The sequence below is a fragment of the Balaenoptera ricei genome, chromosome 4, assembly GCF_028023285.1.
Source record: "Balaenoptera ricei isolate mBalRic1 chromosome 4, mBalRic1.hap2, whole genome shotgun sequence".
Taxonomy (NCBI): domain Eukaryota; kingdom Metazoa; phylum Chordata; class Mammalia; order Artiodactyla; family Balaenopteridae; genus Balaenoptera; species Balaenoptera ricei.
Genome location: NC_082642.1, coordinates 158,008,070 through 158,031,921, shown reverse-complemented (window position 1 = coordinate 158,031,921; position 23,852 = coordinate 158,008,070). Strand labels below are relative to the sequence as shown.

Below are 23,852 nucleotides of genomic sequence, written 5' to 3'. Positions count from 1 at the left end.
GGGCAGCAAATCTTAGAACTGTTTTAAAGAAAAGTTCGACCCCCGCTCTCACCTAACCCTCCCAGCCCCCTCCAGGGAATTCAGGCTCGACGGAGCCATCAGAAGAAAGGTACTGGGTGTGGGTAGGGGGCCTGCGCGAGCTGCCAGCGCAAAGCTGCCTGGGGTGGCGGGACCCGGCTGCGCCACCGGCTAAGGGGCCGCGCGTGGCCGCCTGACGCTCCCTCCAGTCTCGGGGAGAGGGCAGCCGGAACCCGCCCGGCTTCTCCCCGCCGATCCGGATCCACGCCGCTCGCTCACCGCGCGCCCCGTCCACGCCTCGCCACTGCCCTGTACACCCCGCCCATGCCCTGCCACAGTCCTGTCTACACCGCTCCGGCTCCCCCTCGTCCACGCGGTCCGCGTCCACCGCAGCCGCTCCCGCTCCGCTGGTCTGTGCCACCTTCTCCTCCGTCCACACGACCCGCGCCCTGCTGCTCGCTGGTCCATGCCGCCCGCTCCACCGTTCCTCGTCCACACTGCCCGCCTCCGCGCCCAGGCCGTCCGCTCCGCGTTCACGCCGCCCACTCCCAGGCTCTCCCGTCCACGCTGCCCGCTCGCCTGCTCCCCAGGCCAGGCCGCCCACCCCCGGTCCAGGCCGCCAGCTCCCCAGCTCTCCCGTCCAGGCCGTCCGCTCCCACGCTCTCGCGTCCACGCCGCCCGCGCCCCGGGAGAACTACAACTCCCACAATGCCCCGCCACCGCCCCCCGGCTTCCGGTGCTGCGTAGTTTCCGGAGCGGATCGCAACCCGGAGTCCGGATCCGATCCCGCTCTGCACATTCCAAAGGCAGGTAAAGCCCGGGCCCCGCGTCCACCGCCCGCCCCCGCACGCGCCGCCCCGGCCCGGCCCGGCCCGCCGCCCCCGCGCGCCCCCGCCCGGCCCGCCGCCCCCGGCCCCGCCCGGCCCGCCGCCCGCCCCGGTCCAGCCGCCATGCCGCCTGTTCTTTGTTACATTCGCCGGCTGCGGGCACCGTGGGCGATCGGAGTCAAAACCCGGCTGGATTTCCCGGAGCCGCTCCGGGATCGCCCTGCGCGCCGCCAGCCCGCCCGCCGCCGGCCCCGCCGCGGGCCCCGCCGCCCGCTCCCCCCGGCCCGCCCGCTCGGGGCGCGGGGCCGGGGCCGCGCTCGCCCGTGGGCGCGGCGCTGGGGGTCCTCCGCCCCCGGCCCCCGGCCCGCGGTCCCGCCCCCGGGCGCCCTCGTCGCCGATGGTGCCTCGTGATGTCACTCTCCCCCGTCCTGGGCCCAGCCCCCGGGGGCGAATGGGGAGGGTCCCTGGACCCCCCGCTCCTGCGGTTAGCAAGGCAGACCCCACGATTCGGGCGACGGGGCTGTCCAGCCTCCCCCCGCCGCCACCCTGCGCACCCTGCATCCTGTTTGTGTAAACCCTTGGGTGGCAGAGGCAAGGTAGTGAAATCCGTGGACAGGTGACATGTGCCCGCCCTCGGGGTGGGTGGCTGTGCTGGGAAACGGCGCGCTGGCCCCGCCCTGGCGCGGACAGGTGGACCAGCCGGCCATGTGGCCTCTGGCGAGGGGATGGGTATTCGCGATAAAGGTCAGCTTTGAGAAGACAAGTGAAAACGCATTATGGAAATATCCACCGTGCTGATAGCTATAGTTGTTATGTGTTTATCTCTATTAAGCTCTTAAGGTAGTAGATGAGATTTTTTTTTTCCCACAGAAGCTCAGCAATTGCCCCCCTACCCCACCAAGGGTAGATTAAAATGGTAGAAACAAGTGTGTGATCAGAGACACGTGCACCCGTGTACATATTTAAGCGGCCAACCCACAAAAACCACGTTTGCTTAAGCCACTCTCATAGAATCTGGACTCACCAGATAAATTTGGAGAAACCCAGCTTGGTTCCTGGACGTATTTTTAAGGACGAAAAGTAAATGAGCAAGTGGTTTTGTGACAGATCTTCAAAGGCAACAGTGAGAACTCTCCCTGGAGAGTGTAATGATGTAGACACTTTGTTTTTATAAGTTAGTCTCCCCCCCTCCACCACCACCCCCAGTACACACACAGCACCACTGTATTTTGTTTCAAACCTGGACATTTTCACATTTTCCACATTTTCATGGCTCCACTCTGCTTCTCTGGATTTCCTTGACATCACTGCCTTATGGTGAATGGTTAAGAAATAGGCCTATAGTTTGAATTTTGAAAGGGAAAGATAGTAAGATTTATCCTGTATAAAGTTTTATTCTCCTATATCTTTGATTCATATTTTTGCAAAAAAGCTGCCCACAAAGAATACAATATGTTCGATTTTGTAAGCAGAAGGAATAGTTATTTTTTCCAGAAGACCAATAAATAAATTTAAAAATCACCTCCAATTACAAGGCTAATAGCTTTTCTGGGAATAATTATATTTGAGAAAGAACTCCGTTAGCTTGGGATATACCTCTCATATATCATTCTTTTGATATCATCATCTGTGTAGAAAGCCAGGGGAAGAACACTTCTCCCATTTTGCAGATTTAAGGGAGATTGAAGGCACCTGTTTCTTGCACATGTGATTTGAGAGGCTGAGATTGTGGGCAAGGACTCAAATGCTTTCTCAGCCTCCTTTCCACAGTTGTGACGTATGGCAATACCTGTCTTTCATCTCACATGGTTCATGCGTGCGCGTGTTCGTCGGCCATCCACCCAGCCGCTATCACGTGCCGGGCGCTGCAGAGGGTGAGAGGGAAGGCCCTGCCTGGTAGACCGAATGCTCTGGAGGGAGGGAGGTGGGCAGTGGTTAGAGTATGTAGAAGAAGGCAGGAAGGGTGACAGGTGGAGGCGGGGCATGGGCAGGGGTAGGCACACTTGGGCAGTGGGGACCAGGAAGGTCTGTCTGAGAAGGTGACATTCCAATGGAAACCAGTGCTGCGAGGCCCTCAGTGGAGATCTGGGGTGAGGGTGTCACAGGCAGACGTGGCAAGTGCAAAGGCCCTGGGGTGGCAGCAAGCTTTGTGTGGCCGAGTTGGGGCAGCACAGGAGGGTGGCACAGGCTGTACTCTACTCAGAGTTTACCCTGAGAGCCAAGCGGACACCACTGGGGTTTGGGGCAGGGGTCCAAAGGATCTGTGTCTTTTTAGAGAGGACCCCGTGGCTGCCCGACAAGGTTCCCGTAGAAACAGGGTGGGGGCAGAGGGGAAATGAGGTGACAGGACAAAGAGTATTTCTAGAGCGAGGCAGGCCTTGCTGCTGGTTTGGGTGGGTAATGTACAGGGGGTGACAGGAGGTGCCATTCATTGAGGTGCAGGTGACAGGTGTGCAGGTTGAAGGGTGGTCAGGGAATCAGGACCTGGTAGACCAGCAGCATCTTCAAACTGCCCCTCGGGTGGGAGAAACCCTTGCCCAGGGCCCATGGTCCTGGTCCTCACCTTCCTTAAGTGCTCCCTTCCTAAGGAAGGGTCCCTCCCACTGTCCAGAAGATGGCGACCCCCAGCCCCAGTCTTGGTGTGGGCCGTGGTCAGCTCACAAATACGTGGCTTTCACGGTGCATGGGAGACCTCGGCAGGGGGTCGTTGCTGAGCGACGACTATAACAAAGCTCTTCCGTCCCAACTACTTGTCTGTGGGAGCAGGGTTTCCTGCACTCATATCTGTAAAAACGAAGGGTAGGAACAGAGTTGAATTGAATTCCATGATACGTGACTGGATTGGCGGAAACGTCCTATTTATCTCATTAAACCCAGCTTCTGTGCTAGGTGACTGTTCACCAGTGTGGCCAGTATTTCCATTTTGATCAGTGGTGTCCCAGTTATTGGAACGATAGCGTAGTCCAGGAGAAATTAGCACAAACTCATGGTCATAGGAAATCAAGACTAATTTGATCTGTATGCATAAAAGGTGATCAATAGTCATTTCAAGCACAAACATAACACATTGGGTTTAACATCTGTGGTGATGGAAACAGACGATGGTAAAGACAGAAGTGCCGTGAGCCTCCTGACAGATGAAGAAGAGCTTGTCCACATGCCTTGTGACCGGATGGCAGTGGGTATCACGCTGTGGTGTTTCGATTCCAATAGATGTGTTTAGAAGAGCCACGTAGCAGTTTTATTTTAAGAAGTTAATATTCATAATATGCTGGAGATTACGTCCCTTGCAGCTGTTTAAAGTAAGGCTGAGCAGCTTACACTGTCAGCTGAAGGGCAGGAAATAGCATTTTGTAAAACACTTTTGTGGGACTGTTGGCAAAGAGGTCGGTCATGGAACCATGCGTCAGGTGGGCTCAGGGGCCTGGGTGGACTCGGGCATGGGAGGTGATGGCGGGTCAATGCTGGGTCTGGATGGAGAAAGGACCGAAGAGCCGGCCTGGGCTGCCCCACCGTGGCGGCTTGAGATGGGAACACAGAGGGGCCTCGGGAGGAGCAGCGGTTGGGATGGAAAGACCAGGAGACTTCGCAGGAAAGAGTTTCCAGGGGGAGGAGTTGAATGCTGCCTAGGGGATGAAAGGGAGGCAGTCCACAGTGGAGGGCTTTGGTGGAGCCGTGAGGGCAGTTCTTCCCATTCAAGAGAGAAGCTGCCGGAGTCCCTCCCAGGATTTTTGCAATGAACGGAGACGGAAGTGCGGCATTAGAGCCACAGTTAAAACTGTTTTGTTTTCACGAGTGAGCTCTGTTGAAGGCTGGTGTGAATAATCCAGGGGCGTAACTCTGCAGCAGAGACAGGTGTGTAATAAGGGAGGTGCAGGTGGGGCGGGGCCTCCCGGGGAGACGTGGCTGCAGTGTGCCTGTGGGGTGAGTGACAGGTGTGGCCAAGAGGGCTTTGGAGAGGAGGGGCTATTTGGATTAGGTTTTAACGGTTAGGTAGGAGTTTGGCAGGTGGAGGGAGTTCCTGGAGGAGGAAACAAGAGGAGGGGGTCATGGCGGCTGGGAGGCTGTTCATGGATGCTTTGGGGTGGTGAGGAACCTTTGGCTGTCACGGCACTGGGGACAGCTCAGGGTCACAGTGGGGGCCCAGTTGAAGCCTCTCCTCCTAATAGCATCTGAGGAAGCCCAACTCTGGATGCTCCCCTGGAGTCTCCCAGAGCCTGTGGGGTCATGTTTCCGCAAACTTACAGAAAATTGAAGCGTGGGCTTCCCAGAGATGACGGCTTTCTTCGCCTGAGGGGTGCTGGATGTTAGGGCTCCGTTTGACTTGTTTCAACGTTCAGCACCATCTGCTTCTCCAGCTTAAGCGCTGAAATATTGCAGGTACCATCAGAAAACCCTCAGTAAATGGCCTTCCACCATGATGAGGCCAGAGGCAAATGTTATAATTCGAGTGTCCCTAAATCATGGTTCGCGTGTAGGACCTGCAGGGGATGATGTGCTAGAGCTGTCACTCCCTGCTCGCTGTCGGGGGGAAGGGGCCCTACCTGCTGGACGGAGAGTCTGTCTTGGGGACGGAGGGTTCCCAGTGTTTTGTAACTCAAGGCCTTTGGCCTTTTGTAAGCTTAAAAATATATATGCTAATTAGTTATAGTAAGTTTGCCTTTTATTGTGACCAAAAACATAAGTGCAATTTGGTGCCATACTAGTCAAGAGGTTTACAAAATCTGTTCTGACCAAGACGCTTCAATTCTGTTCATTGATCCATTGCTTCCATGCCCCCCCCCCCATCCCTCTGGGCCCCTTTCTCCTGCACATCTGACTTCTCTGGACTTTGTTCTCTGTGGTTTCTCTTTCCACTGTGCTCTCGCCCTTATGCTGAGAACGTGTGAGGATCTTTTCACCACCAAAGCTCCCGGGGTGCCTAGTTTTAAAATATCTTGTCTGTCTCACAAGGCCTGTTAAGTGAGAATCAGGCCTCACATTCCCCTCTTTTTTTTTTTTTGTTAAGCAAAAGATGATTGCCCGTTAGAGCTCTCATCAGCCTGAGAAGGTCAATGTTAACTCAGTTTCCATTTTTGAGATGGCAGAATGCAGACCTCTCTTGCCCCCTTTGCTCAGAAATCCCTCCGAAAGAACCAGATGTGAAAATCAGAAAAACAGGTGTCATCTTTGATGAAACTGAGAGGTTCAGAAAGAGGAAACAGAAGAAATTATAAAAGAAATAACGCAAGAAAATCTGAGGACTGCAGGACAGGAGAGCCAGGTTGAAAGGGCCGGCCCGAGCTCAGCACCAAGGCAGACCGTGAGGCTTCAGGGCCCTGGAGCTAAAACAGTCTAAGAGATCTGGGGGGAGGGAGTCACATACAGAGGGTTTGCCTGCTGGAAAGTCATCAGACTCCTCAGCTGGAGCATTGGAAGCTGAGGACGATAGAGTCTCACTTTCAACCTTCCTCAGGAAAACCACCGCGTACCAGGCAAAGCAGCTGGCCCGTGAGATTGGAGTAAAGACATTTGCAGACAGGCAAGTCCTCTCAAGAGATTTACCTCCCAGGCACCATTCTAAGGAAACTATTGGAAAATGTGCTCCCCAGATCAAAGGAATAAACCAAGAAGATGGAAGCACCGGGGGCTCAGGAAACAAGAGCTCCACGCCCAAGAGGACAAACGAATCCCAGGTGACAGTGGAAGGCAGGCCCACGCAGCCAGAGTCAGACCTGAAGGGCAGTGGGACAGGAAGGGGCCAACTAGAAAATGAGCAAAAGACACGAAGAGACATTTACCGAAGAGGATTCACAAGTGGCAAATAAGCACAGGAAAAGATGTGCTATGTCATTAGCCATGAGGGAAATGCAGATTAAAACCACAATGAGATACCACTGCACACGTGTGAGAATGGCTAAAATAAAACACGGTGACACCGAATGCTGCCAAGGACGCCAAGAAACTGGATCTTTCAGACGTTGGCAGTGGGGCAGTTTCTTTAAAAACTAAACATCCACCTAACGTAGGACCCAGTAATTATATTCTTGGGCATTTATCCCAGAGAAATGTCAATTTATGTCCAAAAAAACCTGTGCACCATTGTTCATAGCAGCTTTATATGTAATAGCCAAAAATGGGGACAAAACCAAAGCTCCTTCAGTAAGTGAGTGGTTAAACTCACATCATGGAGTGAGAAGCAGTAAAAGGGATGAACTGTTGGTACATGTAACAACCCAGGGACATTATGCTGAGTGAAGAAAACAAGCCAATCTCAAAAGGCCACATACTGTGTGGTTCCATTTATATGACACTCTTGAAATGATAAAGTTTGTAGAGTTGGAGAACAGATTAGTGGTTGCTAGGGGTTAGGGATGGTCAGGGGACAGGGTGTGACTATAAAGGGGCACATGAGTGAGGTCTTTCCAGTGATAGAACATTCCTAAATCTGGATTGTGAAGGTGGTCCCATGAGCCGACACCTGTGATGAGAAGACATTGAATTGCGTGCACACGCACAGTGCCAAGGTCAGTATCCTGGTTTTGAGAGTGTGCTGCAGTTACGCTCTCCAACTATGTATGTGATACACATAGTTATGTAAGATATAACCCTTGGAGAAAACCGAGTGAAGGATTCAGGGGACCTCCCTGTGCTATTTTTGAAACTTCCTGTAATTCTTTCAAAACTAAAGAGCTAGAAAGTATTCCATGTGTGGCTTACCTTATATTTCTGTTGAGACCACTGCTTTGGTCACTGACAAGGAGGGACTGCTAAGTCATCTGGGCCAATAGCAAACTTGCAGGACCTCAGCCTTCATCACCTCTGTCCTTTATCCGTCCCCCGCCATCACATAGGCAGGCCAGGGACGGCCTGGGAAGGCCCAGCCAGATTAACAAGCGATAACCTTCGTTTCACACTTATATCAACAACCTTCTTGAAAACGCCTTTTTCTGTGAGTTATTTTTAGCTACCTGTCTTTTAAAATTGTGAAGTTTTCATTTTCCGGTGTTTCAAATCTGATTGTTTTTTCTAAACCCCAGCTTCTGCAGATCACATTTAAAAATAATCCTTATCGGGACTTCCCTGGTGGTCCAGTGGTTAAGACTCCTTGCTTCCACTGCAGGGGGCACCACAGGGTTCAATCCCTGGTTGGGGAGCTAAGATCCCACGTGCCACGCGGTGAGGCCAAAAAAAAAAAAAATTCCTTTTCACCTTGCACGCACTAGGACAGCTACTGTCAAAAAACCCAGAAAATAACACACGTTGGTGAGGGTGTGGAGGGAATGGAAGATGGTGCAGCTGCCGTGAAAAACAGTATGGTGGGTCCTCAAAAATTAAATGTAGAATTACTGTATGATCCAGTAAGTCCACTTCTGCATATAGACCCAAAAGAGTCGAAGGCAGAGACCCGAAGAGGTATTTTCCCCTTGTTCATAGCGGCATCATTCACAGTAGTTAAAACGTGGAAGCGACCCAAGTGTCTATCGACAGGTGAATAATGATGGGGTATTATTCAGCCTTTAATGGGAGGGCCATTCTGACACACAGTCCAACGTAGATGAACCTTGAGGACGTGATGCTGAGTGAAGTAAGCCTGTCTCGGAAGGAGGAACACTGTCCGATCACCTACAGGAGGCACTTTGAGGACTTGGAATCTGAGCGATCGTTGCTGTAAAGAGTGTTCTGTCCCACGTTTGGTGTATGGTTCCCCTTCCAGGACCTGTTTCCCGGGGAATCTGGATCGAGCTGGTCGGTGCTGGGATGCGGGGGAGGCTCGTCTTACCCTCTCTTTCCTCTCCGGGTGGTGTTTGGCCAGCGGCAGGCTGGGGAACACTCCCAGTGGCAGGTGATCTGTAGAACTGCGCTGTGTTTTTATAGAAAATTTGTGTGAAACTGACAACGGTCCAGTGAGGTTTCTGGGCTGTCTGAGCTGCGGGTGGCGGCAGGGTGTCTGCCTGCATCCAAGTTCTGGGTGATGAACGTTCGCAGCCGTAGGAGGGGACCTGGTCCCTGACCACCTGCCTGAGAGCCAGACTCGGCCTCCCGTGGCCCCCGGAGCACCAGGCAGGGAAGCTGGGAGTGGCCCGGAGTTTGGTTTTGGTGCGTTGGGCTGCTGCGGGCTTCCAGGCGGAGGTGCGGCCGGGGAGCTGGGTGTGCGTGTGGGGCCCCGAGTAGAGTCACCAGCACCCACGTGGTATTAGCATCAGCCACAGAAGCAGGTGTGACTGCCTGGGAAGAGGGTCCAGCACGAGGAGGGAGGACAAGGGGCCGGTGCTGAGCCCGTGGGAGCCAAGACAGCGATCGGGTGGTGGAGGAGGATTCCCCAGGGGGGCGGAGCACCGGGAGAGAGCAGCTCAGTGCGGTTGGTCGGGACAGGAGTGGCTGTGGAGGAGGGGAGGGCAGTCAGCCACATCCGGTGTGACCCAGAGGTCAAGTGAGGTGAAGAAAAAGATGTTCAGTGGACTTGGCGTGCGTTCAAGGCCGGCTTTGGGGGCAGGACTCAGAGTCAGAAGAAGAGGAGGACCTGGGAAGAGTGTGTCGGCACCATTTACAAATAGCTTTAGTATGAACACACGAAACAGTGGACAGGCAGGCAAGAGCCGACCGCACGTGTCCATCACCAGCTCGGCTGCTGTCGCCCAGGTCTGGCCGCCCCCTGCACCCCGTCCAGCACTCCCCACCGGTAGGACCGTGAGGCAAGCCCTGCTCACATCATTGCGTTTGTAAATATTTCACTCTGTGTCTCTACAGGAGAAGGACTCTAAAAATAACCACAGTACTGTTACCCACCTAAAACATTTAATACTGGTTCCTTAATATGGTCAAAATGTGGTCAGATATCCAGTCGGTATTCAGATACCCAGTTGTCTGATAAAAGTCATATGTGCTTTATCTCCCCCAGGATCCAGACCGTTCCCACGCATTGTGCTGGAAGTTGCTTTTGAACTACAGTGATTTGATTTCACTGATTTTGATGAGATCACTGTAGGTTCCCAGGTGGTTATAAGAAAGAACACAGAGAGATCCGTGTATCCTTCATCGAGTTTCCCCCAGTGGTACCATCTTGCACAACTCCAGTACCGGGTGGCAGCAGGGATGGTCACCTTGGTGCAGTCCAGATACAGAATGTTCCAGCCCCGCAAGGAGCCCTCTGGTGCCCCCTTATAGCCTCCCCCTCTTTCCTCCCACCCCTCTCCCTCCTTTACCCCCACCAACCAGTGCTCTAGTCCCCTTCTCAATAATTTTGTCATTTCAAGAATGTTATGTGAATGGGATCATACGGCATGTAACCTTTGAGGATTGGCTTTTTTCACCCAGCAGCATTCTGGAGATTCATCAAGATCGGTTGTGTGTGTGTCAGTAGTTTCATGTTTTTAGTTGCTGATTAGTATTCCAGGCTGTGGATGGACCACAGATTGTTTAACCAGTCACCCAATGAGGGACTCTGGGTTGTTTCCAGTTTGGGCTGTTAGGAATAAAGCTACCCTCAGTAGTCGTGTACAGGTTTTTTGTGGATGTAAGTTTCCATTTCTCTGGGATAACTGCCCACCAATGCCATTGCTGGGTCATAGGCCATGTTGGTTTTATCAGATACTGTCAAATGGATTTCCACTCCCACCAGCGAACACAGATGTCCTAGTCTCCTCATCCCCGCCAGCATCCTGCTGTTCTGAAAGGTGTGTAGTGGTGTCCTTGCTGTTTTGACTTGCGTTTCCATGGCAGCTAATGATGTTGGACATCTTTTCATGTGCTTATTTGCCATTCCAGTGTTTTTGTTGATGAAATGTCTATTCATGTCTTTTGCCCATTTTCTAATTGGCTTGTTTGCATTTTTACTGTTGGGTTTTGAGAGTTCTTTGCATATTCTGCATATGGTTATGTGGTTTGCAAAAATGTCTCCTGGTCTTTACATTGTCTGTTCATCCTCTTAACAGCATCTTCTGTAGAGCAAAAATGTTAAATTTTGGTAAAGTCCCATTTATCAATTTTCCTTTAATAAACTCTGCTTTTGGTGACAAGTCTAAAAACTGGCTAGTTCTAGATCTCAAAGATTTTCTCCTATTTTTCTAAAAAAAATTTTACTGTTTTATGTTTTAAGTCTCTGATCCATTATGAATTAATCTTTGTGTGGGATGTGAGGTCACAGTTCTTTTTTTTTTTTTTTTTTTCCTGCCTCTGCATGTCCAGTTGCCCCAGCACCGTTTGCTGAAAAGACCATCCTTCCTCCACTGAGCTGCTTTTCCCCTTTGTCCAAAATCAGTTGAGCATATTTCTGTGAGTCTGTTCTCCATTTCCATTGATCTGTGTGTCTGTCCCTCTACCAATACCAAAGTCCTTATTACTGTCCTTTATAATTAAGCTTGAAACAGGTAAACTGATTTCTCTCACTTTAGTCTTCTTTTTCAGAATTGTTTTTAACAGTTGTAATCATGGGGGCTGCCGAGTAAACCTCAGCTGTCACAGAGAACATCTGCCCCAGATCTCCCCTCGCTCCCCATTTCCCACCGAGTTACACACAGATACTCCTGGTCTAAGCCTAACTGACCCTCATGACGAATCTGGTTTCCTGACATGATTACTGTGGTCCCCCAGTGATCACTGTTGTGGTTAGTTTGTTTGCTTTTTGCGGTAGGAATCATGTAAGTGTTAAAAGGATTGAAGGTTAAGCAGCAGGTCTCAGACTTCAGCTGCATCAGAATAACCTGGAGGTTTGCAAATACACAGAGTGCAGGGCCCCAGCCCAGCAGGTCTGGGGAGGGGCCCAAGAATTCGCATTTCTGAGAAATTCCCAGGTGCTGCCAGTGCTACTGTTTGCTGGTTCAGGGACCACACTGAGAACCACTGGTATAAGTAAGTTTCCCCAGGATCGGTGGTTAAAATGGCTGCATCTCACACTTTGAATATTTTTCTGTCATTTTCCCTACAACAGTACTATTTACAATCCCTTGTTCTGGGATTTCTTACTTGTTGGAGAAGTCTGGAGACTGGACTTCCCTTCTGCAAAGGAGCATTCTGCACACCAAAGGGATTTTGCCAGCACAACACAGACTTCAAGAGGCTCCTTTATAAAAGTTATTTATGACAAACCCACAACCAACATAATACTCAACAGTGAAAAGCTGAAAGACTTCCTGCTAAAGTCTGCAACAAGACAAGGGTGCCCACTCTCACCACTTCTATTCAACATAGTATTGGAAGTCCTAGCCATAGCACTCAGACAAGAAAAAGAAATAAAAGATATCCAAACTGGAAGGGAAGAGGTAAAATTGTCATTATATGCAAATGACATGATACTATATAGAAAACCTTAAAGGTGCCACACAAAAACTACTAGAACCGATAAACGAATTCATCAAAGTAGCAGGATACAAGATTAACAAACAGAAATCTGTTGCATTTCTTCACACTAACAGTGAAATATCAGAAAGGGAAAGTAAAAAATGAACAATCTCTTTTAAAATCGCATCCCCCCCCCCAAAAAAAATACGTAGGAATAAACCTGATCAAGGAGGTGAAAGACTTATATGCTGAGAACTATAAAACATTGATAAAGGAAATTAAAGATTATTTAAAGAAATGGAAAGATATCCCCTGCTCTTGGATTAGAAGCATTAATATTGTTAAAATGGCCACACTACCCAAAGCAATCTACAGATTTATTGTCCCTATCAGATTATCTGTGACATTTTTCACAGAACTAGAACAAATAATCCTAAAATTTATATGGAACCATAAAAGATGCAGAATTGCCAAAGCAATCCGGAGGAAAAAGAACAAAGCTGGAGGCATAACTCTCAGACTTCAGACAATACTACAAAGCTACAGTAATCAAAACATCATGGTATTGGCACAAAAACAGACATATGGATCAATGGAACAGAATAGAGAGCCCAGAAATAAACCCATACACCTGTAGTCAATTAATCTCAACAAAAGAGGCAAGAATATACAATGGAGAAAAGACAGTGTCTTCAGCAGGTGATGTTGGGAAAGTTGGGCAGCTACATGTAAATCAGTGAAGTTAGAACACACCCTCACACCATTCACAAGAATAAACTCGGAATGGCTTAAAGACTTAAATATAAGACATGACACCATAAAACTCCTAGAAGAGAACATAGGCAAAACATTCTCTGACAGAAACCATAGCAATGTTTTCTTAGTCTCCCAAGGCAGTAGAAATAAAAGCAAAAATAAACAGATGGGACCTAATCAAACTCATAAGCTTTTGCACAGCAAAGAAAACCATAAACAAAAGGAAAAGACAACCTATGAAATGGGAGAAAATATTTGCAAACAATGCGACTTGATTTCCAAAAGACACAAACAGCTCGTACAAGTCAATAACAAAAAAAACAAACCAATCCAAAAATGGGCAGAAGACTTAAATAGACATTTCTTCGAAGAAGACATACAGATGGCCAATAGGCACATGAAAGGATGCTCAACATTGCTAATTATTAGAGAAATGCAAATCAAAACTACAATGAGGTACCACCTCATACCAGTCAGAATGGCCATCTTTAAAAAGTCTACAAATAACGGATGCTGGAGAGGGTGTGGAGAAAAGGGAACCCTCTTGCACTGTTGGTGGGAATGTAAATTGATACAGCCACTATGGAGAATAGTATGGAGGTTCCTTAAAAAACTAAAAATAGAGCTACCATACGACCCAGCAATCCCACTCCTGGACATATATCCGGAGAAAACTCTAATTTGAAAAGATACATGCACTCCAGTGTTCACAGCAGCACTATTTACAATAGCCAAGACATGGAAGCCTTGAGAGGCCAGACCAGAAGCAGGCACAGGGGAGGCGGCCCCACTGGGCCACGAGGAAGGCCAGAGCGGTTCCCTTTGTCCGCACCCTCCGATGCTGCCAGCTTTGTAGGCAGTTTGAGGGCTCCCTTAAGAACCCACTGTTCTTGCAGAACTTCCTTGATCGTGAGCTGGTGTTGGTGGGTAGAGTGGGTTCCTGCTGATGGACAGACGGTTCTCAAGCTCCTGGGGGCACCTCAGCAGCTCATGAAAGCGGGTTTTCATGTGTTTCCTCTGCCTCTTTGTCCCTCTTCTCCTTTTACTCCGTGACCAGCCGTTGCCCCCGTTCCAGACTGGCCTCTGACCCCACCCGTGGAGCCCATCAACCAGGAAACACCAAGTTAAACGTGCTGAGGCCACATGAGGCATCGTGTAACGTAAGGGGGTGTCCCCAGGAACAGAAGAAACTGTGCTGTGTTTGGGGAAAAAATATGCCCTGGCTGTTGGTCCTTGGCATTTTAGGGGCAAATTGGAAACGCCATCTCTCTGCCTTGTTTCCTTATAACTAATTCACTCTTCTCTGGTGGACCTTTCAACTGATCATGTGTTCAGCAAATCAGGTTTCATTTGGACTTTGCATTTGTCTGCTATTCATTCTTCAAAAGCTCCCGGGATGGGAATGGGGCAGAGGGCGTTTGGAATCGGCATTCGCGGAGTGCTGGCCTGCGTACTTCCCCAGAAAGGTACCTAGTGATACACTCGGGCTTGGCCAGGAGTGGGATGCAGGAAGGATGTGTTGAGTTAGCTTAATTGGGGATGGAGGGGTGGGAGGGAAGAGGAATGATTATTGAGTGGCACATACGGGGTGTATCTCACGTTATGCTCCCCCCAAAACTACATGAGGTGGGCATTTTAATTTCCATTTTATAGATCGGGAATCTGAGGCCCCATCTGAACACGTCCAGATCGCCCACGAATATGCAGGGGGCCTGAGCGCAGCTGCCCGCTATGGAGGTGAACCTCAAGGTTGAATAGGAGATAGAAGCGACCGGTTGTGATAAAGGTTTTGTGGAGAGCAGGCAGGCTCTCCTCCATCATGTCAGGCGGTGCTTAGTCCCCCCGAGAGAAATTTGGCGTCACGCACAGGTTAGCAGGTGGAAAAAAATGGAGGTCGCGTGAGATGTGATTACCCTGGAGGAATTCACAGTCCCGTGAGGGAGGAAAAAATAGAAGCAACAGTGTGAAAACTGGCTTTTTAAAATAGTGGTATATTTATTTTACAAATGGAAATGGATGGCTGATATGAAAGGTGAAAGCCTGAGTTCATGAAGACGTCCTAATTCAGAGCCATTCACATCAATGGCTTATTGAAAAGCAGCATCATTCTAGGTTAGAAAACATTTCCAGGTCCCCACCCGAACCCACGATAAAGGGGACCCTGCTGCCTGTTGCCTTTAAAGCACAAAGTCAGGGACTTCCCTGGCGGTCCAGTGGTTAGGACTCCACGCTTCCACTGCCAGGGGCCCGGGTTCAATCTCTGGTCAGGGAACTAAGATCCCGCAAGCCACGTGGCAGGACCAATAAAATAAAATAAAAAATTTCTTAAAAAGCACAAAGTCAGTCCCTACACAGGCTCGAGGGGGCCATTAGCAGGAAGTGTCTTTAAAAACGCCAATGGAAAAGAATCTGAAAAAGAATGTAACTGAATCACTTTGCTGTACAGCAGAAAAATTAACACAACATTGTAAATCAACTATACTTCAATTTTAAAAATGCCTTTGGCCAAAAGCTGATCACTAACGCAGCACTCTGTCCTGACAGGTGGTGGCGATGGCTGAAGATGGGAACGAGGAGATCATGTTCATCTGTAAGTGGCCCGTGGCCCATCCTCACCATGGAAGGCAAAGCCACGTCCACGCTTGGTTTTTATAGTAGAGAAGAGCTGTCTCCTTTAGACGTGGTCTTACTTGTTTTAAGAACCACGATTTATTACACGAGAAATGTGCTGCCGGGTACAGTTTTAAAAGGATCATCTTTCTGAGAACTCCCGGCAAAGGGCACTCAGCAGGGGTGGCGGTTGACTCAGATAAGTAACCCCAGGTTTTAGAAAGAGGTTTACAACATGTTAGATTTATGATAAACAGGCTAAGTTGGTGAATTTTCATTTACGCTCATTCCCTGGGGACACCGCTGTCCTCCGTCCCCACAGAGCGGACTTGGCCTACTTTGCGGCGTGCCGTGGAGCTGGGTTTCCTCCTGGGGGCGCATGTCCTGCGTTGCACTCTTTTTGCATTCGTGGGGAGCACTGTCGCCTACCCCCAGGCTGCGCGATGATCTGTGGGCGTCTCCCTCCCCACTCAACGCCCCCTCTGACGCTGGGATGTCTGTTCGCAGGGTGTGAAGACTGCAGCCAGTACCACGACTCTGAATGTCCCGAGCTGGGCCCAGTGGTCATGGTCAAAGACTCCTTTGTGTTAAGCAGGGCAAGGTGAGTGACCACCTTGAGCTGCTTTTATCGTCCCGCCTGTCAGACAGGGTTTTCGGCATGTCACCTGCTGCAAGAGCCTGGTGGTCTGCGTGTCTATGAAAAGGGGGGAGGAACAGCAAAAGAAGAAGTGGGAGAGACTTCGGTGAGAAGGGTTGTCCTCACGTGTGAGGCTGTCCGAAATCTCCGTCCCACCGTGAGCTGAGTCTCCTGCCGCCAGGATGCGCCGAGGCTTGTTGCAGACACTTCAGAGTCAATGTCTTTTATCCAGTTCCTGGTTCAGCTGACGGGCTGAGTTGGTTTGTGCGTTGAGCGGCCACGGCCGAGCTTGTTCAGTCTCCCCTGGGGTCCGAGCCCAGGCCTGCCGTCTAACAAGTGCCCACTGTGGGCAAGGGGCGGGGATGCGAGCAGCCAGGCAAAGCTGTGGCAGCTTCTGGACGAGCGCCTAGATCTGGCGAGGGGCTCCGTAGCTCTGCCAGCCCATGTTTCCCTGGCGGGGAGGGGCACAGCCCCACCTACCATGTAGTAGCTGTTTGAACCCGGACGAGACGTGCGCCTGTCTGCACCTCAGTTGCCTCATCTGTAAAATGGAGAGAATAACTGCCCCTTGGAAAGTTGCTGTGATCGTTACACCTGATTTAGGGCCTGGCATGTAGTGGCGCTAAAATTGCCACCTAATCAACGCTGTTCCCAGAAGCCGCCCAACTGGTTTTCCCAGCCTCTTTATTTACTTGTCTTACTGTGACTTCCCTGCACAAAGCGAAGAGTTTACTAATTTCGCCTGAAGTACAGAGCTGATGAGCCCTCTTCCAAAAACCTTCAGTGGTTGCCTGTTGCCCACAAAGTTCCCGTGGGAGCCATCGGTCCCTCTGTGATAGGTTCCTCGTCTCAGCCCCCCTGCTCGCTCCTGTGAGGGGTGTGTGCTCCAGGCACGCTGGGGGTCCGCCCCACTCCCGACGTGGGTCAGGCTGGCCCTGGCCTTGGCTCACGCAGGGTCCCAGCCCACATGCCTTCCCGCTGGCACGCGTGCCCCATCCTTGACATTCTCCGAGTTTACTTAGAAAGGCCACATCGTTGATGAAACCAGCCCAGTGCAACCTGGCTGGAAATGCTTTTCTGGTCTTTGGAATGCAGTGGCACTTCTTGTCTTCCCCGTGGTACTTTACACATGGCACCTCTTTGTGGTCTCTCTGTGGTCCTCCTCTCTCTGTTGGCTGACTGAAGCCCACACTTAGGATGTGTGCTCACACACACGCATCGGCTCTGTCTCCTGGGCGGGGATTTTAAACACATCCTCGAGTCAACGCCCCTCTATCGCCTACTCTGGTGGCCAGTGAGAGTGACCTTTTCTGTCATCCTAACTCTCTTGTCCCCTGGTGTGGGTGGCACCTCGGTCAGTGGATGCCCGGGGCCGAGAGTCTGTTGCTTTGTTCTACTTCTAGGTCATCCCTTCCCTCCAACCTGGAGATCAGACGCCTGGAAGATGGAGCCGAGGGGGTGTTTGCTGTGACCCAGCTCGTCAAGCGCACGCAGTTTGGCCCATTTGAGTCAAGGAGAGTCGCCAAATGGGAGAAGGAGTCTGCGTTTCCATTGAAGGTAAAAGCTGGGGCCAGTGGGGGAGGCAGAACCCCTGCTTTGTGACCGTCCTCGTGCAGATGGGGTGATGCCCGCTGAGTTCCAGTGATTCATAAATGTCTTGGAAACAGCTCTAGGTATTATAGTTCTGCTGAATTTCCAAGACAATGTTCAGATATTTTTTAGTTTGCTTTTATATCACAAGAGCATCAGAGTTAAGTTAGTATTTTGCAAGACGTTAAAGAGAATCTATTTAAAACATATGCAAGAGTAGACCCCCAGTGCAGGCTTTAGGAGGGAGGCTTTCTTTGGATTTTACAGGGGTGCATTAGCATTTTTGCAGGGGTGCATTAGTATTTTCACACCGGTGCAGAGCGTAGGATACTTTGCAAGGCTCTTCTGAAAGGAAGGTGTCTTGTCGAGGCCTTGATGAGAGGCCAGTGCAAAATTTGGCAGCTCTGAAAAGCACATCAGGCTGGAAAATGACAGCTTTTATATGACACTGAGAAAAACGAAATGGAAGGAAATCGGTGGGAGGGCTTGGATCACTTAAAGTGAGACCCATGGAGGCGCCCTGAGGCGAGGGACGTGGGTGTCAGTCACAGCTCTGTCCCCGCACCCAGTACACGCCCAGCCTCAGCCAGGCTTCAAAAACACCTGTGAAATAAACGGAGAGGAACAGGTGCTGGTCGGGCAACGGTTACCCCGAGAGGTGAGCTTCCCTGGAGACCCTTAGCAGAGACCCACGTGTTTCAGAACAGAGATGATCTAGGTGACCGCGGAGTTTCGCCAGTCCTTGGAGAACTGAGTTTACAAGGCAGATTTCAGCACAGCAGAGCGAAAGGAAAGGCACTTGATTTGTTTACAAAGAAAGAAAAGAAAGAAACATTATTTTATGTGAAGGAGTGAGGTAAAGAGGCCTGGGGCTGATGCACATAATCGCTGTGGGCCCGAGGTTGGCCGAGGCCCCTTTGAAAAAGTCCTTTGTGCCTGTTTTGGTTTCTTTCAGCAACTCAGATTCTGAAGGTCTGTGTCTCGTATTGAGTTGTTTCCAGCACAGGCTCACCTGGGTGCTGGGGGCACCTGGGTGCTGGGGGCAGCTTTATGCCCATGGAGGGAGGGCAAGGGAGCAGTTCCCACACCGGCTCAGGGTCGTTAGGCACCTGGTGGACCCCTCTGTCCCCTCCCCTTGCTTCCGAGTGCTCCATCCTCAAAGAGGGCCTCTAGCTCTTAGCAGTGGGGAGCCCCTACAGGAGAAGCCCAGAAGAGTGGGGAGATTTCTTCCTACAACGAGGAAGCAATGATTGCATCAGAAAATGGCAGACAGGAACCCCCTATTCCATGTGGTTACTTTGAACTTCAAAATATTCAAGCTTCTCCCCTGGTCCCTGCCTGCATTTAATCCATAAAACAGTGGTGCTGCTTTGCAGATGAGGGCACAGCTTATAAAGATCGAGGAACTTTGCTAAAGTCACTGACCACACTCGCAGCAGAGCCGGGAGAACTTGGGTGTCCTGATGCCCAGATGGAACTGAGTAGACATGAGTAGAACTCAGGCATCCTAATTCCCACCTGGGCCACGTGTAGAACTCAGGTGTCCCGATGACACCTGGGCCAGGTATAGAGTTCAGGTGTCCCGATGACATCTGGAACTGGAGTAGAACTCAGGCGTCCTGATACCCACCTGGGCCACGTGTAGAACTCAGGTGTCCCGATGACACCTGGGCCAGGTATAGAGTTCAGGTGTCCCGATGACGTCTGGAACTGGAGTAGAACTCAGGCGTCCTGATTCCCACCTGGGCCATGCCTGCAGTTGAGGTGTCCCGATGACACCTGGGCCAGGTATAGAGTTCAGGTGTCCCGATGACGTCTGGAACTGGAGTAGAACTCAGGTGTCCTGATTCCCACCTGTGCCATGCCTGCAGTTGAGGTGTCCCGATGACACCTGGGCCGGGAGTAGAACTCAAGTGCCTTCATGCCCACTTGAAAACTGATTAGAACTTGAGTGTCCAGGTTCTACACCTGGACCACAAGTAGACCTCAGATGTCCTAGTTTCCAGCCAGGCCACGCGTAGAACTCAGGTCTCCTGATAACTACTGGCCTAGGAGCAGAACTCAGGTTTCCTCGTGCAGCAGAATGCATGCGTCCGGGTGCCCACCTGGACCACAGGTAGAAATTAGGCGTCCCAGTTCCCACCTGAGCCATTCGGAGAACTTGGGTCTCCCAGTGACACCTGACCTTTTGCTGTGTCTCCTGCTTCCCTTTTGCTTGTGATCAGCCTGACCTGTTCAGGGGTCTACCTCTGCCCTCCCACCACTGTAAATGCCTAAATAGGTCTGTATGGAACACGGTTTGGCCTCTGATGTGGTGCCGTCCAGACTGGTCACTCAGCAGCCCCCCTTCTCTCTCTCACACACACACACACACACACACATGCTGACACGCACACCGGTGTATAACCAGCCCCCGCCCCGGCCCCTCGGCGGGCCGCGCTCACCCCCAGGTGTTCCAGAAGGACGGGCACCCCGTGTGCTTCGACACCTCCAACGAGGACGACTGCAACTGGATGATGCTGGTGCGGCCGGCGGCAGAGCCCGGGCACCAGAACCTGACGGCCTTCCAGCACGGCAGCGACGTGTACTTCACCACCTCGCGTGACATCCCCCCGGGCACCGAGCTGCGCGTGTGGTACGCGGCCTTCTACGCCAAGAGGATGGACAAGCCCATGCTGAGGCAGGCCTGCCCTGGGCTCCACGGTACGTGGGGGCCCCTGTCCCCAGCGCGTCCGCCGTTCTGCCGCCCCGTGGGGACCCACGGCCCCTTGGCCGCACGCAGCAGCTTGGTGTTAGTGAGAAGAGTCGGGCCGGGAGGGCCGGCGGGCGTGGGGAGCACCGAGGGCTCGGTCCTGACACCACGGGGTGGGTCTGTAGGTCTGCTTGTTGAATATCCGGGCTGAGAAACCATTAGAAGAGCTCGCCCCAAGCCAGGCGCTTGCTGGCGGGCAGCTCTGCCCCCAGCTCTGCGGCTTCACAAGCATCACTCACCCACCTAGTCCCAGGGGTTCAGGTTGTGGCCCCTGGGTTTGGGCAGAGGGAACGGAGCACAGAGAGGGTAAGGGACCTTCCCTGAATCACAGTGCAAAGAGTGAAGGAATCAGGGTTTGAACCCGGATTCTGGCTCCAGTGCTGGCGCTGGCCACCTTCCAGCAGCCTCTTCCCGGAGGTCGGGGTGTGCGTGTGCATGCGTGTGTGTATACGCACGTGTGTGCCTGTGAAGCATGTGTCATCAAAGAAAGACCTAGTGGAGTCACGTGTGACTCACCCACATCCTTTTGGAAAAGCAAATCAGAATGCATGTCCTGCTGACCTGGGGTCGGGGGTATCACCTCGTGAAGGGGGCCGATGAATTTAAATCTTCTCTACCCACGCTGTGTGTCCTTGGGGACACCTTGGGGTGTTCATCCTCTCCACCTGACCTTGAGGGACCACGTGAAGTGGCTCACACGTGGCACTGTGGCCTGGGAGAGCAGGGCTTTCATGCGGCTCCACCTGGTACTGCCCGGGGCAGACATGCTTGTTGCTGCCATGAAGTTTACTTCCTGTGGGGGAGAAGCTGACACTGACTTTCCTTCCGACCCCCAAACAACAGGGTTCTGACAAGGAGACGATCCCTCTCATTACGAGCACCACGGGGTACAGACGGCTCCGTAGAGTGAGGGGGTTGACAGGTCTGGGAGGTTCTGGTCTGTCCCACGTGTGCATCGTGGCGGAGGTTTGGGAGCTGCTCCGGGTGGGCTCACATGGCAGTGTGAGGGAGGGGGGGATCCGTGAGGCATCCCAGACAAAGCACCACGCACCGGGGCTAAAACAAAAGAAATGTGTTGTCTCACAGTCTGGAAGCCTGAAGTCCAAGATCCGTATTTCCCAGCTCTGGTGTTGCCGACAGCCCTTGGCGTTCCTTGATTGTAGCTGCACCACCCCATCCCTGCCTAGGTCTCTCCCTGTGTCTCTGGGTTCTCTCCTTAGGAGGACACCAGTCACTGGATTTAGGACCACCCTCAACCAGTCTGACCCATCTTTTCTTGGTTACCTCTGCAAAGACCCTACCCAAAGGTTCCAGGCGGACGTGAATTTCCAGGACCCCTCTTCAGTCACTGCAGGCTGGCTGGGTGATGGTGGCCCGTGGAGCCTCTGGGGGGTGCTCTGGGAGTGACAGATGGCTGCACGTGGGGTCTGGTGGCAGTAGAGGGTTTACATCTTCACAGGGATATTTGCAGAGGGAGACTGGGCTTGATGGGCCTTTCTTTATTTTGATAGTAAAGGGGACAGAAAGAATTTGGAGAGGCCCTGGGTTTTTCACCAGACTGCTCTAGCCCCACCCTCTAGGATTTGCTAAAACCGGGTACCTGGCCCTGCCCCTGCCCCTGGGAGGCACCTGCAGTGGCACTCCGCGGGGTCAGGAGTCACTTTCAAGCACTGAGGTGAGGCCAACTCCCCGGGTGCTGTCCAGGGTCACCAGGATCTTCCTGACCTGGTTTTCTCATGTCCTGGATTCCTTACCCCGTGTGTGTCCCGGGACCAGCCCAGACTGCACGTCAGGGTTTGGTTTGTAGAGTCTGACCTCGTCAGTTGTGTCCTGGAGGTGGCACACATGCCCCTCATGGCTCTCAAGGTCAAAGTCAACACAGAGGTCACCTCCCCTTATCAGAGTACCAGTTGTTGGCTTTTTGCCTCCGGAGGGCTCTTTAATCTGGGGCTGCGTTTGAGAGCCTAGATCTTCATGAAAGTAGCCCAGGACCGTGTTGTCCAATCCCTGCCTCCTGATTCCGTTCTAAGCGTTCTCAAGTGGGACGCTAGGGTAGCTGTGAGCCCTCCTCTGGGCTTCTGAGAATGTTGGGCGCTGTTAGTAATTACACCAGGCAAGCAGCGTGGTCACCCTAAACTAGCTTCTGAATTGGGGAAATAAATAAGCAACTGAGGTACTCTAAAATTTTAGAAATAACTTTTATGATTTTTTTCACTTTCTGTTTTGGGACAAATGGCAAGCACATATTTCTTGGCAATGCGATGGAAGTTACTGACTACTGTTAACTACTTGGTTAGTTGGGTTCCTTGTTTCTTTTCTTCCTGGGAGAGCCCCCTGCTGAGTGACCGATTGGCCCTGGCAGTGCTGCTGGCGCCAGTACCATTGCTGCACCTGGGGACGTGGCAGCCGCCCTAGGACCCCCGCGTTGTCTCCTACCACCCTGGCCTCCTGCCCAGCCCCTTCCCCAGGCCCCTCCCCCCTCCCCTGACGTCCCCTCCTGGCACAGAGAGGCTTTGGAACCCTGCTCCAGCCCCACCCATCCAGGTGCCCAGGGCCCAGGGCGGTCTCAGGTGTGTGTTTTGAACACACCACCCATCGGAAGCCGTGCAATGGGAGTACTGGGTTCCTGGGTGCCCACTTCTCAGTAACGGGAGCAGATAAGACCTGTGAAGAGAGGCCTAGAAACCCGTGGAAAGCTGGTTTTCTGCATGATTCTGATTGTCCAGGTCTGACAGGTAGGGAGATGGCTTCACCTCTGCCCCTCATGAGATGACGCCGCTCCCCGTCCCGCCTCTGGTCTGGACGCACCCGTGAGATCACACGGGGCCTTTGTGGCCAGCGCTGCACCTTTAGCCCCATGGGGTGGGTCAGAGCAAGGTGAAGGGGCCTTAGGAACCAGTTTGCTCCAGAAGAGTCACGAGGGGGCCTGTGGGCAAGGAGCAGTCTGCCCTGCATTATTCATAAACCTTCTAGGTGAGCATCGGAACTGCTAAGGCTCATCAGTTCTCTCTCTTTTTTCAATTTGCTTCGAACATCTTTGTCATAGATGTTTGTCATAGAAATCGACCAATTTGTAGACTGGCAGAGTAGACTTTTTTTTTTTTTTTTTTAATTTTATTTATTTATTTATTTATTTTTGGCTGTGTCGGGTCTTCGTTTCTGTGCGAGGGCTTTCTCTAGTTGCGGCGAGCGGGGGCCACTCTTCATCGCGGTGCGCGGGCCTCTCACTATCGCGGCCTCTCTTGTTGTGGAGCACAGGCTCCAGACGCGCAGGCTCAGTAGTTGTGGCTCACGGGCCCAGTTGCTCCGTGGCATGTGGGATCCTCCCAGACCAGGGCTTGGACCTGTGTCCCCTGCTTTGGCAGGCAGATTCTCAACCACTGCGCCACCAGGGAAGCCCCAG

At 51.9% G+C, this 23,852-nt stretch overlaps 1 protein-coding gene across 1 annotated transcript in view; it reads left to right on the top strand.

Moving 5' to 3' along the window:
• The first annotated feature begins 782 nt into the window (after positions 1 to 782).
• Positions 783 to 23,852, top strand: part of PRDM15 (PR/SET domain 15) — a 59,255-nt gene continuing 36,185 nt past the window's right edge. Inside the window, exons 1-5 of the mRNA XM_059921610.1 lie at positions 783 to 824; positions 15,405 to 15,450; positions 15,978 to 16,071; positions 17,511 to 17,664; positions 20,148 to 20,400. Coding sequence (XP_059777593.1) covers positions 15,414 to 15,450; positions 15,978 to 16,071; positions 17,511 to 17,664; positions 20,148 to 20,400 — 538 coding nt within the window. The 5' untranslated portion in view covers positions 783 to 824; positions 15,405 to 15,413. The remainder of the gene's footprint in view (positions 825 to 15,404; positions 15,451 to 15,977; positions 16,072 to 17,510; positions 17,665 to 20,147; positions 20,401 to 23,852) is intronic.